The 15,199-nt window shown below is 37.4% G+C and overlaps 1 protein-coding gene across 22 annotated transcripts in view; it reads left to right on the forward strand.

The window, feature by feature from the left end:
- The window catches only part of LOC101165348 (adhesion G protein-coupled receptor L3), a 315,230-nt gene that overhangs the window by 201,338 nt on the left and 98,693 nt on the right, over window positions 1–15,199 (forward strand). For all 22 annotated transcript variants that reach the window (XM_023948942.2, XM_078936168.1, XM_078936171.1 and 19 more), the window contains one exon: window positions 12,992–13,345. In XM_023948942.2, the coding sequence (XP_023804710.1) occupies window positions 12,992–13,345 (354 nt within the window). The remainder of the gene's footprint in view (window positions 1–12,991; window positions 13,346–15,199) is intronic.

Here is a 15,199-nt window from a genome sequence, read left to right on the forward strand (position 1 = left end):
GTCTCCTCACCAATTTTCCCTTTCCAAATACGTTTGTCTGTTTTTAACTTTGCTAACTTGGAGGTTTTTAATTTAGCGGTTGGAGCAGCCACTAACAAATGACTGAGAAGAACAAGTAGACATGCATCAAGGGTGAATCGTACACAGATGTGGAGAAGAGAATCCAGTAGTTTTACAAAATAATACATCTTTTAGAATCAGATAATAAATCAAATGGAAACGTTGCAAGTTTTTTTAATAAGTAACCCACGGCCCTGTACCGATTTAGAACTTTAGTGTCAACCAGCCCAAACAAGGTGTCTTGTGTCCACTGTAGTGATTGGTTGCAGTCTTTGCTGTTTAAGGTGGTTCTGAATTCTGATTGGTTGAAGACATCTGACCAGCTAGTAAGAAAAAAGCTGGGTGGTAGATTTTTCAGACCAGAGGTGGGCAGCCCTTCTTTAAACTATGACACAATGAAGTGGTTTCTGTACCAAAATCAAACTTCTTTAATCGCACATTAGGGGCTAGTATTGAACCATAGCTGTTTCTGTTCTCGTTTATAGCAGTTTTTTTTTTTAAGTCTTTCCTCACTGGCGGGAGTATTTCTTTCTCGTGGTCTTTTGTAAGAACGATTATTTTGTTGAATCATAATTGCTAGATGAGATGCAGCACATTCGGTGTCACGGATACGTTCATTGTCTTCTGTAATAGTGCCACATGTTGCCTCCTGGCCAAGGCCCCACGCCAGCTATTTTGGCCTTGAGGGAGCCGGCAGACGAAGCTCCGCCGACCTTGAAGCAGTTGATATTTTGGACACTCGGGCCTATCTTGGCTCCATTTGGAAGAGCCTGACACATGCTTAATTGATTAAAACTGTCTGAGCAGTAAATGTGGTTTGGCAGGGTTGCTGTAGATAATCTAAATCTGACTCAGCGCGCTCTCAAAGGCACAAACTGCTATTGTTTCCGTTGCCCTGCATGCACACATGCTTTTTAGTCAATGTTTTTATTGACCTGGTTTTTTTCAAGCGACACTCTGCAGCTATTCAAACTACACATCTGAGTCCTAAATGCAGGAAAACATGGTTCCTTAAGGGTCTTTTGAGATTGGACTTGTAGTCCACACTGTCGCTACCTGATACTACCGCTACCTACAGTTTATAGAGGCTTGGTGAAAACGTTAAAGCATAGCAAAATCTCGTGAATCATTCTCCAGGATTTTTCTTTCACAGCTCTATTCCGATATATGAAAGACTTGTATTCATAGAACTCCAGTCGAGCTACAAACCGCTATTATAAATTTCTCCTCCATGTTCGATTTTTTAACTGTTGGCATTTCCATGAGTTGAAATCAGAGTCCCTGATTGGTCAAATTCAACTGGTTTAACTATCAGCATGCTGTAGAGCCCAAAAATTGACTTAACCCTTGTGCTATCTTAGATGACCCCACCCTTACAATGACGTGTTCTCCCTACCATGACAAAGGTGGATAAAGGTGGAAAGATTTCATGTAATCCATGGACACCAGTGAAGATCACAAATCATTGAAGAAAGACAGAGCACTGTCTAGTGGGTCTAGATGACCCAACTCCCAAGGGTAAAGTGCCTAGGATAGCACAAGGGTTACTATGCGCAACGACTGTGGAACGTGAGTTTTCAGCCAATCAATCAATTTATTAGTTGTAGAGCACTTATAAAAGCAGAGGCAACCAGATTGCTGAACACAAGATCAAAGTGTAAATAAAATCACCAAATAATATGATACAATTAAGAAAAAATATAAAAAAATTAAATAATTTAAACAATAACAGCCAGAAAACAATAAAGGAATAGTTTGCCAAATCTTCATAAATCTTCAATCGTGATCAGTTCTTTGTTTTCATTGTATAATACTGGACTTCTTTTTCAACAGAGGTTTGAAGTTTGCAAGTTTAAACAAGGCAAAAAAAGGGTGAAAATCTTCATTTCTGTTTGAAGTAATCGTACAAAATGTGAAGTGATGAATTTTACAGCTTTAAAACAACTACTCCTAAATTGCAATTTTTTTTTTTTTTTTTAGAACGTAACTTCCGCGATAGGATTTTCCGCGTGGAAAATTTTGATTCTTTCCCATTGGTACAAAATCTGTGTGTTACGCAAAGTCTGAAATCAAACTTGATCCTGAATTCAAATGACGTTTTTTCAGTTCCAGACCCGCATTTGAACTGTTTCACCAAGTTTCTTCTGCGTGATTTCCCTTAATGCACAGTATAATATCATTTGGTCTGGTGTCTTTCGTGCTTTCCTGTGCATCCATCACTGTCTCTTGCAGCTCCACCTTGATCTGAAACTCCAGCAAAGATCACCTGTGTGGTAGGGAGTTTGGCAAGCGATTCCCTGGTTAAAGCCAACCCCCATCCATCTCTCCAGACACGGAACCTAAACATGCAGCACATAAAGCCAAAAGAAATGAAGATTTCACCATTTTTTCTGTAAATTTGCCATTCAAACCAATGGATGCCTTTTTTTGAAATTTCACATTTTCATTGTCCTACTTTGTTTGTCAGATTATTTGACCAATCAGATGAGTGAATGACATCATCTCCTTACCCCACAAATCAGGGGTTCTATACCATGTAGACCCATCCATTCAGCTCACTCTCCTGTCTTGGTAAATGCAGAGAACTTGAGGATTCAGTGATTCTAGATATATTTTATATTCGTGAGTCTTCTTTAAAGCTTCGTCAGAGGCCTCAAAGGCACACTATTAAACTTTAGGTTTAAATAAAAAAAGTATGCACTTTGTAACAGTCGCACTTTCGGGCTTTAAAGCTTTGTCTATTTTGAGATGAAAGGAGGAGAATATCATAGAGAGCTAAAAATGGATTTTTAAGGACTAAGAGGTTTAATGCATGGCTCGTATAGAGTCTTATGAGCTAGAGGAGTTAAACATGCATGACAGCCTAGAATGGCTCAGCTCCTATATGTAATTTATTATGAATGGGATTGAAAAATGCTTTGGAAATCCAGATTGGCAAACAAATGAGATCCATAAGAGAATAAATAAATACCCAGAAGATTGTTCTAATAAACTTTGTGACAAATCAATTGAAAAGCTTGAAGAAAATAAAAGGAAATCCTAAAAAAATACTCATATGCAGATGAACCAAAATACAGCTTGACAAAAGTGCAAATAGTAAAAAAAAAACCTTGATAAACCATCTAAATTTACCTAAATATTTTCCCCAAATTTTAGGGAAGTAAATTAAAATGAGTTAAATATTCTTGTGAAAACAAAAATTATATATATATATATATATGTATATATATATATATATATATATATATATATATATATATATATATATATATATATATATATGTATATATATATATATATATATATATATATATATATATATATATATATATATATATATATATATATATATATATATATATATATATATATAATGTATATTCCACGAATGCCCAGTTTAGTTTAGTCTGTGTAATCAGTTCAGTTTAGTATTTTCCTATTGAAGTTGATGTGTTCATGATCTTTGATTTCGTGTTCACTTTACAAATACCAGTACGAAGCCCACTGAGACGACAATTGTTGTGATTTTCGGCTATACAAATAAAGTTGTATTGATTTAAAAAATGTATGTATAGATATAAATATCTATCTATGTATCTAGATATATAAATATATGTGTATACATATAAAGATATATATCTATATATATAGATTTATCAAAGAAGTAAATCTACATGGAAAAACATTGAGTACTTTTTTAAAGTCATTTGACAAAAAACAGTTATATTTACTTAAATATGTTACTTTTTGACAGAGTGCCGTGTTTATTAAAATTGCTTCAACATCACGTAGCACAACCAGAATTATACAGTATTTCAGATTAAAAGACACACCATCCTCTTTTCTTTTAACAATAAAGCTTGTAAGTGTACCGTATAGTCTGAAAAATACAGCAAACGCTTTTAACCAAAAACCTATCAAATATTTTTTCTCTTTCTTCTTCTTCTCCGTTTTCAATTTTTTTAAGGTTGCATGAACAAAGACAGACTTGTGTAAGAAATACCTTTAAAAGGTTTGTGAAAAGAAATATTTTCTTTCCCTCTTTTCTTATAACGACTAGCAGTTGTTTTTTTGATTTTTTTATTGAGGAGTCCCTGAGTTTTCCACAAATAAATACATTTTTTTACAGGCCATATAAGTGTTTTGGTTCAATCATTCCAGCAAAATCATTAAATAAAACTATTCTCACCCAAAAAAAGAAAAATGAATATAATGTGCATTTCCATGCAGTGTCTATGTGAGCAGGTAGAGCTGCTGTCCTTTAATGCAGACTCAGTGAGTCTCTCCCCGGGCCTGCGTACCTGTGTGCATACATATCAGCCTGGTGCATACACCTCTCCCAGCGTTTTGTGACCTCCATTTAATGCCCGCTCAAGTCTCAGCAAAAGAGGTATGGGGTGGGAGTTGGGGGGAGAATTAATTGCCAAACAATGCATAGCTCTCATCCATTATGGTTCTCATCATGTCAGATGATATCGAAGAATTACCGAATGTCTGGCTGCATAATTTACCCCACCTTCCCCGCACCGGCAGCTTCCCTAACCTTTCCACATCCCAGTCGCTTACTTTGATGGATTTGAGGGCTTGCTAAAGAAGATATCTTTATATGATAAGACTTCAGTCCTTTTGTTTTTTTCATTTCATTCTCTTAAACTACAAGGATGTGGGGAATTTTGTGACTTCAGTGCGGAGACATCGATAAGCAGAGGTTAGACATGAATCTTTATGAGGTTTTTAGCATGTTAATTATTCAGTGTCAGGAAAAATTATTTTCTAAACAATGGTAAATGCACGCCTCAATAAATATGGGAATACAAAGGTGCATTTTGTTTACTGTTTGATAAGATGACGGCGAAATTTTGATGTGTGAATTTTCATTAACCTCTAAATCATCAGGCTGATTTAGACAAAACCCATTACCCTGACCAAAGGCAACGGTAAAACTTAGGTAAAAGCTAAAAGTCCGCTTGTTTAACCCTTGTGCTATCTTTTGGGGTCACAATGACCCCACCCTTACATTGACGTGTTGTCCCTACCATGACAAAGGTGGATAAAGGTGGAGAGGATTTCATGTATTTCATGGACACCAGTGAAGATCATTGAAGAAAAAGGTTCAGTGCACTATCTTGTGGGGTCCAGATGACCCCACTCCCAACCAAGGCACGTTAACGTTGGGAGTGGGGTCAACTGGAACCCACAAGATAGCACAAGGGTTAAAACTAATATCACATGTAGACTTCAGTAAAAAGTCGGTAAAAGCTTTGAAACTAACGTCAAACAAGGATATAGATAAAAGCTAACCGTCCTCTTCTATGAAACTAATATTACACAAAGACAACAGTAAAAATGTAGTAAAAGCTAAAAGTCGTTGAGCTTGAAACTAACATCGTACGAAGTCATTGTTAAAAGTCGTGTTAAAAATCAAAATCATGCAAAGACATTGGTAACATTTTGGTAAAAGCTAAAAGTCCAGGTGTTTGAAACTTATATCATACGAAGACATCTGCAACGATTTGGTTCAAATGTAAAGTCCTTGTGTGTGAAACTGACATTATACAAAGTCATTGATAAAAATCCTGCCGATTAAAATTGAAATCACACATAGACATGAGTACAAATTTTTATAGAAGTCCTTGTTTCTGAAATGAGTAGTCACGAACATTTGAGTCGGTCATTTTAGGTCTAAACTAGACTTTTATATCAGATTTGAAATTTGTGTAGTCGTATCCGAAATCAGTGAGATACTCTCTGGATATGTGATAATAGCACCTGGTTCATGAAGCAGATGTGCAGGTTTCCATGCATGAATGGATGCCTGACCTGGATTTTTTCTCTTCGTCTTATGGTCCTGTGTGGACATAAATAAATCAACTTCTTCTTCTAATTAGTGGAAGTTGAGCACCCCTTCAAAATCTCAAATGTGTCATCTGCATAAAGTCAGTGTCTAAGTCAGTGAATCGCTTTCTTTACAAAATAAAGTTTGCAGTTACCATTTTAAATAAATAGGAACCATACAGTAATTGAAGAAATATGTGCCCAAAAATAAAACAAAGCTCATGAATATTTATGTAATATTTAATTAATTTTTTTAAGTATTCAAACAACCCAAAATATTTCTATTTTTTGGTCATTTAAAAGACAATATTTAGTTCTTGAAAAAAAAAAAAAAAGTAGTAGATTGAGGTTCAGAAGGGAGCCAATTTGGAAGATTTAGGCCTGGAGTGATGCACAAAAAAATATGTACGGCTGTGCCAGCAAAATCACATTATGGAGGCTTTAAACAGGCAGGCTGAAAGTTAATGGGTGACATCACACAGACTGTCCGAGTCGTCTCCGGCATGTGAAAGCCGCCCGCTGAAGAGGTAACCATGCATAAAGGTTCAAAAACTTAAATTAGGAGGTAATTGGGTTCAGCACAAGGTTTGAAGAGACACTTCACTGGCTGATGCGCGTTTCATTTTCTCCCCCAAAAGCCCTTTCCGTCCCTTTTGATCTCCACTCGGCAGAAGTTTCTCAGAGCCGACGAGCTTGCTCTCGGTGCGGAAATGGCAAGTCATACAAACTGGATCCATTTCATAATAGCGTTGCGGTTTTCTCTCCTGGAGCGAAGTAGAGCAGGCTTATCTAATTGTGGAAGCCATGAGCTCTGGGATACAGACAGAGAGGCTAATTAGTAAGAAATGAATACTTTGAAATGAAGCACAAAGCTCTGTGTGTGGTGGAAGCAGGCTTGACGCATTTGGAGGGGAGGGGGGCCTCATGTTTCAATAACAGAAAGGTGGTGCGCATGGCAGAGTTTACTGTCGTCTTTTATGAATGAACAGGTTGTAAATTCCAATGTACAAACGTCTTTTTGGCCTTTAGGATGATTCTATAATATCACAAGAAGGAAGTATAACCAGTGTTTGTAAGTAGTTTTCGCAAATACAAGTTGCGTTATTTATTATTATTTTTTGTATATTTGGGCCGGGTGTACGACAAATAAATAGTCAGGTGCTACTAATTTGTGATTTTTTTAAAGGACCTATATCATGCTTTTATTAGCCCTAGAACACTCTTGCCATAAAAAGGTGCACCATCACTTTTGCAGGGTCTTTTTTTCCCCAATAAAATATACCCAACAAAAAGCACTTGTCATAAAAAATAGATTAAAACATGACAACACTTGATAAATTAAATTGATTTTCTTTTATTTTCAACTGTGGTATGTGTAACAAAATGAAAAAGAAAAAACATAGGAAGTTCCTAAAAACCTGCTCAAAAATTACAGAAAATTTTGGAAATTGAGAACAAAAAGATTCCTAAAAAATACTAAAATGATACTGGAAACTTGGTCTTTGGTCTACCCATTCCTGGGACATGTGACACTTCTCTTCCTTGACACGCGTCATATTGAAATTCATGTAAATTTTTTTGCTCGGGTGAAAATCACCCGGCGATAGCGCTCAGGGGTTAAAGTCCGAGCAAACTACATCCATATATATGACAGTTTATTTACCTTTGGCACCACAAAGAGCGATCAGCGTTAGCTCCACGGAGAAAGTGTGTGTTTGTGTTAGCCTGGGGGCGGTGCTGGCAGCGCAGACTCATCTTGGAAGGGGCTGGTCTCACTTTATGTAACAACGTGAAAACCACTCATTTTTGTAGATTGGGAAGGGCTGGTTTTTAGAGGACTACTCAGAAAATGTGTGCACAGAGTGAAATACCACTTTGGGTTGTTTTTATGATGAATTAACATTATAGGACACTTAAATTCCCCATGAAGTTGATTTTGCATGATATAGGCCCTTTAACTCATAAAACAGCTCAAGTGTTCATTATTTTCCCACTAACAGCCGCTAGAGGGCGCTGTAGGATTGTATCAGTAATTACTACTGATAACAACACAGAAGAAGAAACGCTGCTCACACCGAGCATTTGACGCGCACTCTTGAACGAGCATTTAGCTCATGGTGTTAACACTAAACTGTCGCTAGCCAAAACTTGCGATTGTCCACCACATGCAGTTGGAAGAGACGTATTGTCAAATGTTAAAGTGCTGCAACTTCACAGATCTTTCTTTCAGAGCTCTATTCCTACATATGAAAGACTTTGAAAGCTCAACCTGGTATGCGCATTTAATGACCCTAAAAACCAGATTATACGTAGAGTCTAAAAATGGTTGTAGAAACGTACGTGGTGACGCCTGAACGTGAGAATTTTGAACATGGAAGCCTGATGCGCGCGTTTACAAAGCCTATCTCCACCCTACTCCTTGACTACTAAAAAACTGTATAATGCGGAACTATCTACTGCCCTGGATTTTAACAGCAACTCCGACACAATGCTCACCACTTTTTTTAAACTGCAAATATGATGTCATCGATTTTACAAAATGGAAATCTTATTGATATGAGTGTTTTGCAATGATTATTTATGAATCCACTGAGTTCTGAAGATGAAAAAATTGAATACTTATTAAAAAATACATTTAAATTAAAAAGAAATTGTTAAGACGCAATGCATTGTGGTCTATATCTGCCAATTTTGTGAGGATCGTTGCACACTGGTTTTCGCAGAGACTTCTGGAAAATTTCTAGGCCACTCGATTTTGGAATTGTAGATTCAGAGAGCACTACAAAATGGCAAACGCCCTAGATAGTGAGTAGTGAAGGAGTTTAGATACCATAGACCATAGACTTTGCTGAGCAGAATTATGCCAAAGCGACACAGAGACTCAAGAATTCCACAGATTTAACGATTTAAAGTGATATAAAGAGTTGACTTGTTAGCATTCTCTTTATGCTTCAGTTATCTGAGTAATTGTTCATATCTTGTGCTAATATACTAAATTCCTCCTATGTTTCATGAAGCCAAATAATGGGTTACAGTAATGACGCGTCCATTTATTCTGTCTATTATTTTCTATTCCATTATCAAGATTTGAATTTGAAGATAAAATGTCCGTTCTTTTTTGTCTTTACGACACTTTTTTTTAGCTGTTATTTATAGTGCGGAAAATCCTGTACATTTTGGAAAAATCGTGTTTGTTATTGTGCAACACCATTGTAGAATCAAAAAAACTTTCAAAGTAAAGGTACACAAAAAAAGTGAAAGACAACGGTTGTTCAGTCACAATACAATGACCTCTTTTGTTTTTTCCAATGAAATTAAACGTTATTTCATTTATTTGGACGGCTGCTGGGCAGCGCAGCGCAGACCTGTTCACCTCTGGAACTGCCTTTTATTCTCCCTCTCTTGGTTTGTCCTCTTGGATGAATTGGGGAAAGCTGGCAAAGCAAAACAAAATGTCCTTGTGTTGTCTCCAAGGCGATAGTGCCTGCAGACTGTAGCTGCTGGCTTTGGATTTTCTTTTTTTTTGTCCAGCGTGTGTCCCCATCTCATGGAAAAGACATTTACGTCTGCTCAAGGACAACATCCTCTCTTTTTGCTTTGTCCTCGGCTTCTCCTGCATATGTGTTTAACATACTGTTGGCACAAAGAACAATCCGAAATGGGGAAAAAAAAACATATTTAACTGGGGACTCAATGGGATCATGTGGAAGTAGTAAATTAAATTCCAGACGTGGTTCAGAATGACTTTGAATTAACCTCATGCTGCGACAGAAATTTCCTCCAGTCATGTAAGTCTGTACTATGAACCCTCATGATATAGGAAGGTTTGTAATTATTTCCTTGTCTTTAAAAAATGATCTTCTGACCTAGAACTGGATTAGCAGGGGGCGCCCGGAAAGTCCAGCTGAGTCTGAATAAAGAATAAAAAAAAGGCAAAAATTCTGTAGCTGAGCTAAAGGCAAAATGAAAGTTCAATGTCAAGTCTATTATGACTTTATAAAGATATATAGTATATGTTTGTAACCCTTACAATCAGGAAATGTACAACCCAGCACAAGCGGGTCCTGTGGCTTATACTTCCCAGATAAGGAAAGACAGCTTTTAATATGTTTTATTGGGTGAATACTATAAAGCTTTCAACCCATTGTTTTCCTATTTCCCTTTCTTTATTATAGTATCTTCCGCCATTTTTTGGCGCTTAACTTCTACAATTTTTCAGCTATTTTAACGATTCAACTATTAAAATGTTCAGCTCTTTCAGCTTTTTGCAGCTATGACTTTTAGTCCCACAAATCCTTCCATTTTTCAAAAATATTTCAGGATTTTTGTCTCCATTGAAATACATGGAGAATCCTCCGTGCAGAAGCTCGCTGGTTCGAGCCCTGACGCCGGCAATTTTTTTTTTTTTTTAATAAAATTTTTTTTTTGTCAAAAACTGTTTAGGGGGGAAGTTGTAAGAATAACAAGTTGGTTGTTGGTTGTAGTGATTTTAGTTTGTTTGTTAAAAATAGCTATTGCTAGCCAAAAACAAAAGTTAAAAAACAAAAGTTTCTTTTTTATAATCCTTCAGAGATTGTTCAACAAAATAGAAGTTGATAAATGTATTAGTAAAAAAATAGTTTTTCCATTTTTTTAATTCGTTTTCGCCAACAAATGCTAGTTTTTTCTGTCAGCTAAATTGCTAACCCCCATGAATTCTGGACTGCAGCCAGGGAAACAAAGGAACAAACTTCATCTGCAAGAATCTGTTCAGTCACAATCTTATGGAAAAAGGAATTCTCAACAGTACAGTTATTCACTTACCCCAGGATGCCCCTGAGTACATCTGTTTAACCTCTAGCTTAGCATCTAGAATTCCATGTAGAATTCTAGAACACAGGAATTCCATCCAAATTCCAGTCCTAGCTAGATTCTACATAGTACTGAAATATTACATCATTTTTAGTGATAATTTGTTATAAGGAATCTTTTTTTGTTATTTAGCATAATTATTGTCATTTAATCGTATAACACCGTAGACGTCACAGGCGTTTCGCAGATTCCAGTGCCTTTGCGGCGCTTTAACATCAAGATATGCAGAGTGGCACAAACTAGAATCAGTTGATTTACGTTGATTTCTAAAACAAGTCACTACTGTAAAGTGTTGCATATCAGCGCAAAACTACTTTATTCGCTTCAGAAACCGTTGGAGTTGCGTTAATTGCTGTTGAAGAGTTATGCTAGCTGAAGCTACACTTGAGCTAACGCTCCGGTGTTAACGTGTTAAATATGATAAGACCTTTCAAACAATTTTACTAGCTTTTTTTGTTTGTTTTGTTTTAGATTTAAGCTAACATGTTACAATTATTTTGTATGTTGCTGCTTAAAGTTACGTTGTGTTACTGTTTTTTTAATTTTTTTTTATTAATGCCCATGTTGCGGTGAGTATCTTCAAAAAATTTTTATTTCAAGGTTTTTTTTTCCAAGAATGTGGCTTTCATGTGTGTTTCCAGGAATGGGAACAATTAGTTTTTTGTTTAGTTTGCAATCCGAGTTCAATATTAATTGGAGCAACACCACCCCATTAGCTTTATTAACTTCAGAATAAACGATGGGTCTTTGTCGCTGCGGATTAAGGTTTCTAGTTGACTCCCACTTTACAAATGGACAATTGCTGTAGGAGTTTCTCAGATACGTGCTGGTCTTAAGAACACGATGTTGTTTGTTAGGGAGAAAAAACAATGCCTTAGTCAGTTAGCGCTCTTGCTGAGTTGGCAAGCCATTTAATCAGTCGTTGTTGTCGCTGAATGCTGTTAGCAGTGGATGCATTGACTGTTGATAGTTGCTTGTCATTACAGCCCGCAGGGGCCTTTGTATTCCAAATTACGGCTTTAATTTATGCCATCTTATTTGAATTCTTCTACGTTTACCACACAGAAAACATGTAATCGCAAACCGAATCTCCTCAAAGTGCTTTTTTTCTTATGCTAGCTCTCAAGATACATGATTCTTATTAAACCCGTCAACATGAAATTGACCTTCATTAAATTTTGTTTTGCTCCTCTTTCATAAAAAAAAAGAGAAAAAGATTAGGATCTTTTGTCACTCTGTCACGGTGATTGTATCCCTGTGCTTGGTGGAAATAACAGGCTCATCCAAATTGCATTTCTGTGAATGTCCAAATTTTTGTGTGCCTGTAAGGAAATACTTGTTTTTTTTGTCATTATTTATAGGGATCTGTAGGAAGCTGGTTCTCACAAACCAAATTTGATCTTGCCACATAGAAATGTTACCTTACCTTTCAATCAATTCCAGGCAGAAATGCCGTTTGAAACAAAAAGGAACTTGTTTTTTTAAAAGAAGCGTCTTTTCACTTTTTGAAGATCTAATAAGAGAAAAACCTACTCGTCTATGACCGTCTGCTACCCTCTCCGTCTTATCCTTAGCCTGCAGAACCCCCCCCAAATTGTACACAGAGGAGACAACATAGGCATAAAAAAAAAGAAACAGTAAGGCATATGGCATGAATGATGAAAAGACCTTTGCGGTTGCAAGTGCATTTAGGGGGAATTGAAGAATTACTCAGCTCACCTATTGGCACATCTCATTATGTGCATGCACTGGTGTTGTAATGCTCCTCTTCTCAAAAGGCTCAGATAAAAAGTGTCATTAGCAAACATCTCTTGAAGTTTTACCGAAAGGATGAGGCAGAAAAACAACAAAAAAAAAAGGTTTGTCGGTGCATGACCTAGAAATAGCTTTTTTTATTTTTATTTTATAAAGCTATTAAGTTATAATATGCACTGCTGGAAGTCTGGGCATTTTCTGGTGGAAGCTTAGCCAACAGGGGTCCTAAAGTAGGCGCCATGTATGCTCACGTTAGTCACACCTGCCAGCTCCAGTTGGTGTTCTTTGAACTATCTTCTCTTGAAGTCATTCATGGAAAAGATCAAAGTGTAGGACGCCCCATGAGCTTCCTTTCTTTGGGTGGACCAAAATACTTTTACCTCTTAGACATAGCAAAAACCCAAGAGGACCTGCGTATTTCTGGTTTTCTGCTTGTAACCATTGTAGCCGTGTCTTTGTCACTGATTTAAAGTTCTTTTGCTCTTACTAGAAACCTCCTCCTCTGTGTTGGTGTACATGGACACCACCACCTCGGCAGTGAGGACCACCACCCGGCCGACCACCGTTACCACGACGACTTCGACGCTAAAGACTACCACAAGCAAGAATGTCCCCGCAACGTCTGCAGTCGCTCAGTGGCCGCGCACTACACCAACAGCAGCGGCTCCGGTCCAGACGCTCATTGAAGCTTTGGATCCGGAAGATCACGAGAGGGCCCCGTCTTCTTCGAAGCTTCCCAACCTTCGAGTGGAATACTGCAGTCCCCTGGTGATGATGGATATCGCTTGGCCCAAAACCAATCAAGGAGTGGTTGCCAAAGTGCCCTGTCCTCCTGGAACAATAGGTACGACTTGATTTCAAACATCTTTGTTGTGATACTAACTGGTAAAATAGCTTTTAAACATCAAAGATTCTGGCCGGGTTTTCCTCAAAATGTTGGTTTTCCTTAGAATGTGTTATTACAATCTTTTGGTAAATCCTTTTTAATGCAAAACAAATCAGAAAATGAAATAAATGAAAAAGTAGTTATTGCGACTAGCGACTTTCAACAGCTGAATCTAGTCAATTGAAACACCAGTAGCAACTTTTCCACCAAAATTGTTGAACCCTTTAATCGTAACTCTTCATGCATTTACGTAATTAATGTGATTTCCAGCAGATTCGCCCAGCTTTGGCCAGATTTGAAGCGTTTATACAATTAATATTAATCCCCTGATAATGTTGTGTAACGGTTCAAAATTGTTTCCCCCCACGTCGGAATCTGTGGTACATTAATCGCGTAAAAGGCAGATTTATGCGTTATAATTTACGAGTTATTTCGTTACAGGACGTTACTGGTGGGGAAGCTGCTCACAACTTCATTTCTGCAAGTCCAAGTTGTTGTTTTTCAACTTTTGACAAATCCCTTCAGTGGTTGCCAGGTTGTTTGGCTTTTTTTTTTTTTTTTTTTTTTTTTTACGTCTGATGCCCTTCCTGACACAGCCCTGTATTTCATCCGGGCTTTGGACCGGCACAAGGTAGCGCAAAGGTCTTGCCCAAGTAGTTATTCCACACTGGAATCTGTGGGATCACTGCGCGCTCTGGAAATGGAACCCTGATTTCTGATGTGCCAGTCCTGGTCTTGACCAATATTTGCATGTAATTCTTTGGTGATAAATCCAAGTCTTTAGCTGTAATATCAAGTCAAACCTCAAAACGTCTTGGTAAAAATGTATATTTTATTATCACCATGTATGATAAAACTACTTTTAATCAGATTGTGGGGACACAAAAAGCAGTTGGTGTTTTCTACATCCCATGAGCAAAAGTTTTGAAAAGAGAGCTTTAATTTTAGTGATGTCCTAATGATGATTAAATTTAAAAAAATGAAAAATGAGACATTGTTCAGAGGTTACAAACCTCAAGTCCTTTAGATCAACTTTCAAGTCAAGTCTCAGCATCTGAGACTTAGTGGGACTCGAGTCTGAAGCCCACGTTTGCTGTGTTCCCATATGAAATATACGCATGAGTCAAGCCAAGTTAGGAAAACTAAATAGACCTAGAATTTACTTACTTGGGAGTAACATAAATTGTCTGATAAAACTTGATTTATTCAAGCTGATGGGTGCAGTAATGGAAGACGACCGGTGCATGAAGTAAGGAACCCATCCTGACCTGTGCTCACGATGCTGCCTGTGTGGGCAGCGGTTTGATCTCCAGTCAATCAGGTTCAGCGGCATCGTGTCTTCAAGAAAGTAGGTCAGCTGACATCCCACAGAAAGTGAAGGAAGAGGTTCTTCGAACAGCATGTTTTTTTTTCTCTCTCCCCTTCCTGGATGACATGGGTATATTCCAAGATGACAATGCCAGAATTCATCAGACTCAAACTGTGAGCGAAGATCAGGGAGCATGAGATATCGTTTTCACACATGAGTTGGTAACCACAGAGTTTAGACCAGGGGTGGGCAAACTTTTCCACTCGTGGGCCACAAAAGGGTTCTAAAATTCGATAGAAGGGGCCAGACCAGGAGGAGATACGTGCAGTGAGAAAGAAATAACATGGAATCTGGATGAAAAGACTTGCATTGAAAATTGTATTTTAAAACGGAACATTTCAGAGTTTTTAGTTTAAAACTGTTGTTCTCATTTTAGAGCCAATTCCACCAACGGCTTGTAAAATTGTGTTAAACGCCAACTTTAGCTGTGTCCGAATTCCTTA

The sequence above is a fragment of the Oryzias latipes genome, chromosome 18, assembly GCF_053564925.1.
Source record: "Oryzias latipes strain Hd-rR chromosome 18, Olatipes_Hd-rR_3.1".
Classification (NCBI taxonomy): Eukaryota; Metazoa; Chordata; class Actinopteri; order Beloniformes; family Adrianichthyidae; genus Oryzias; species Oryzias latipes.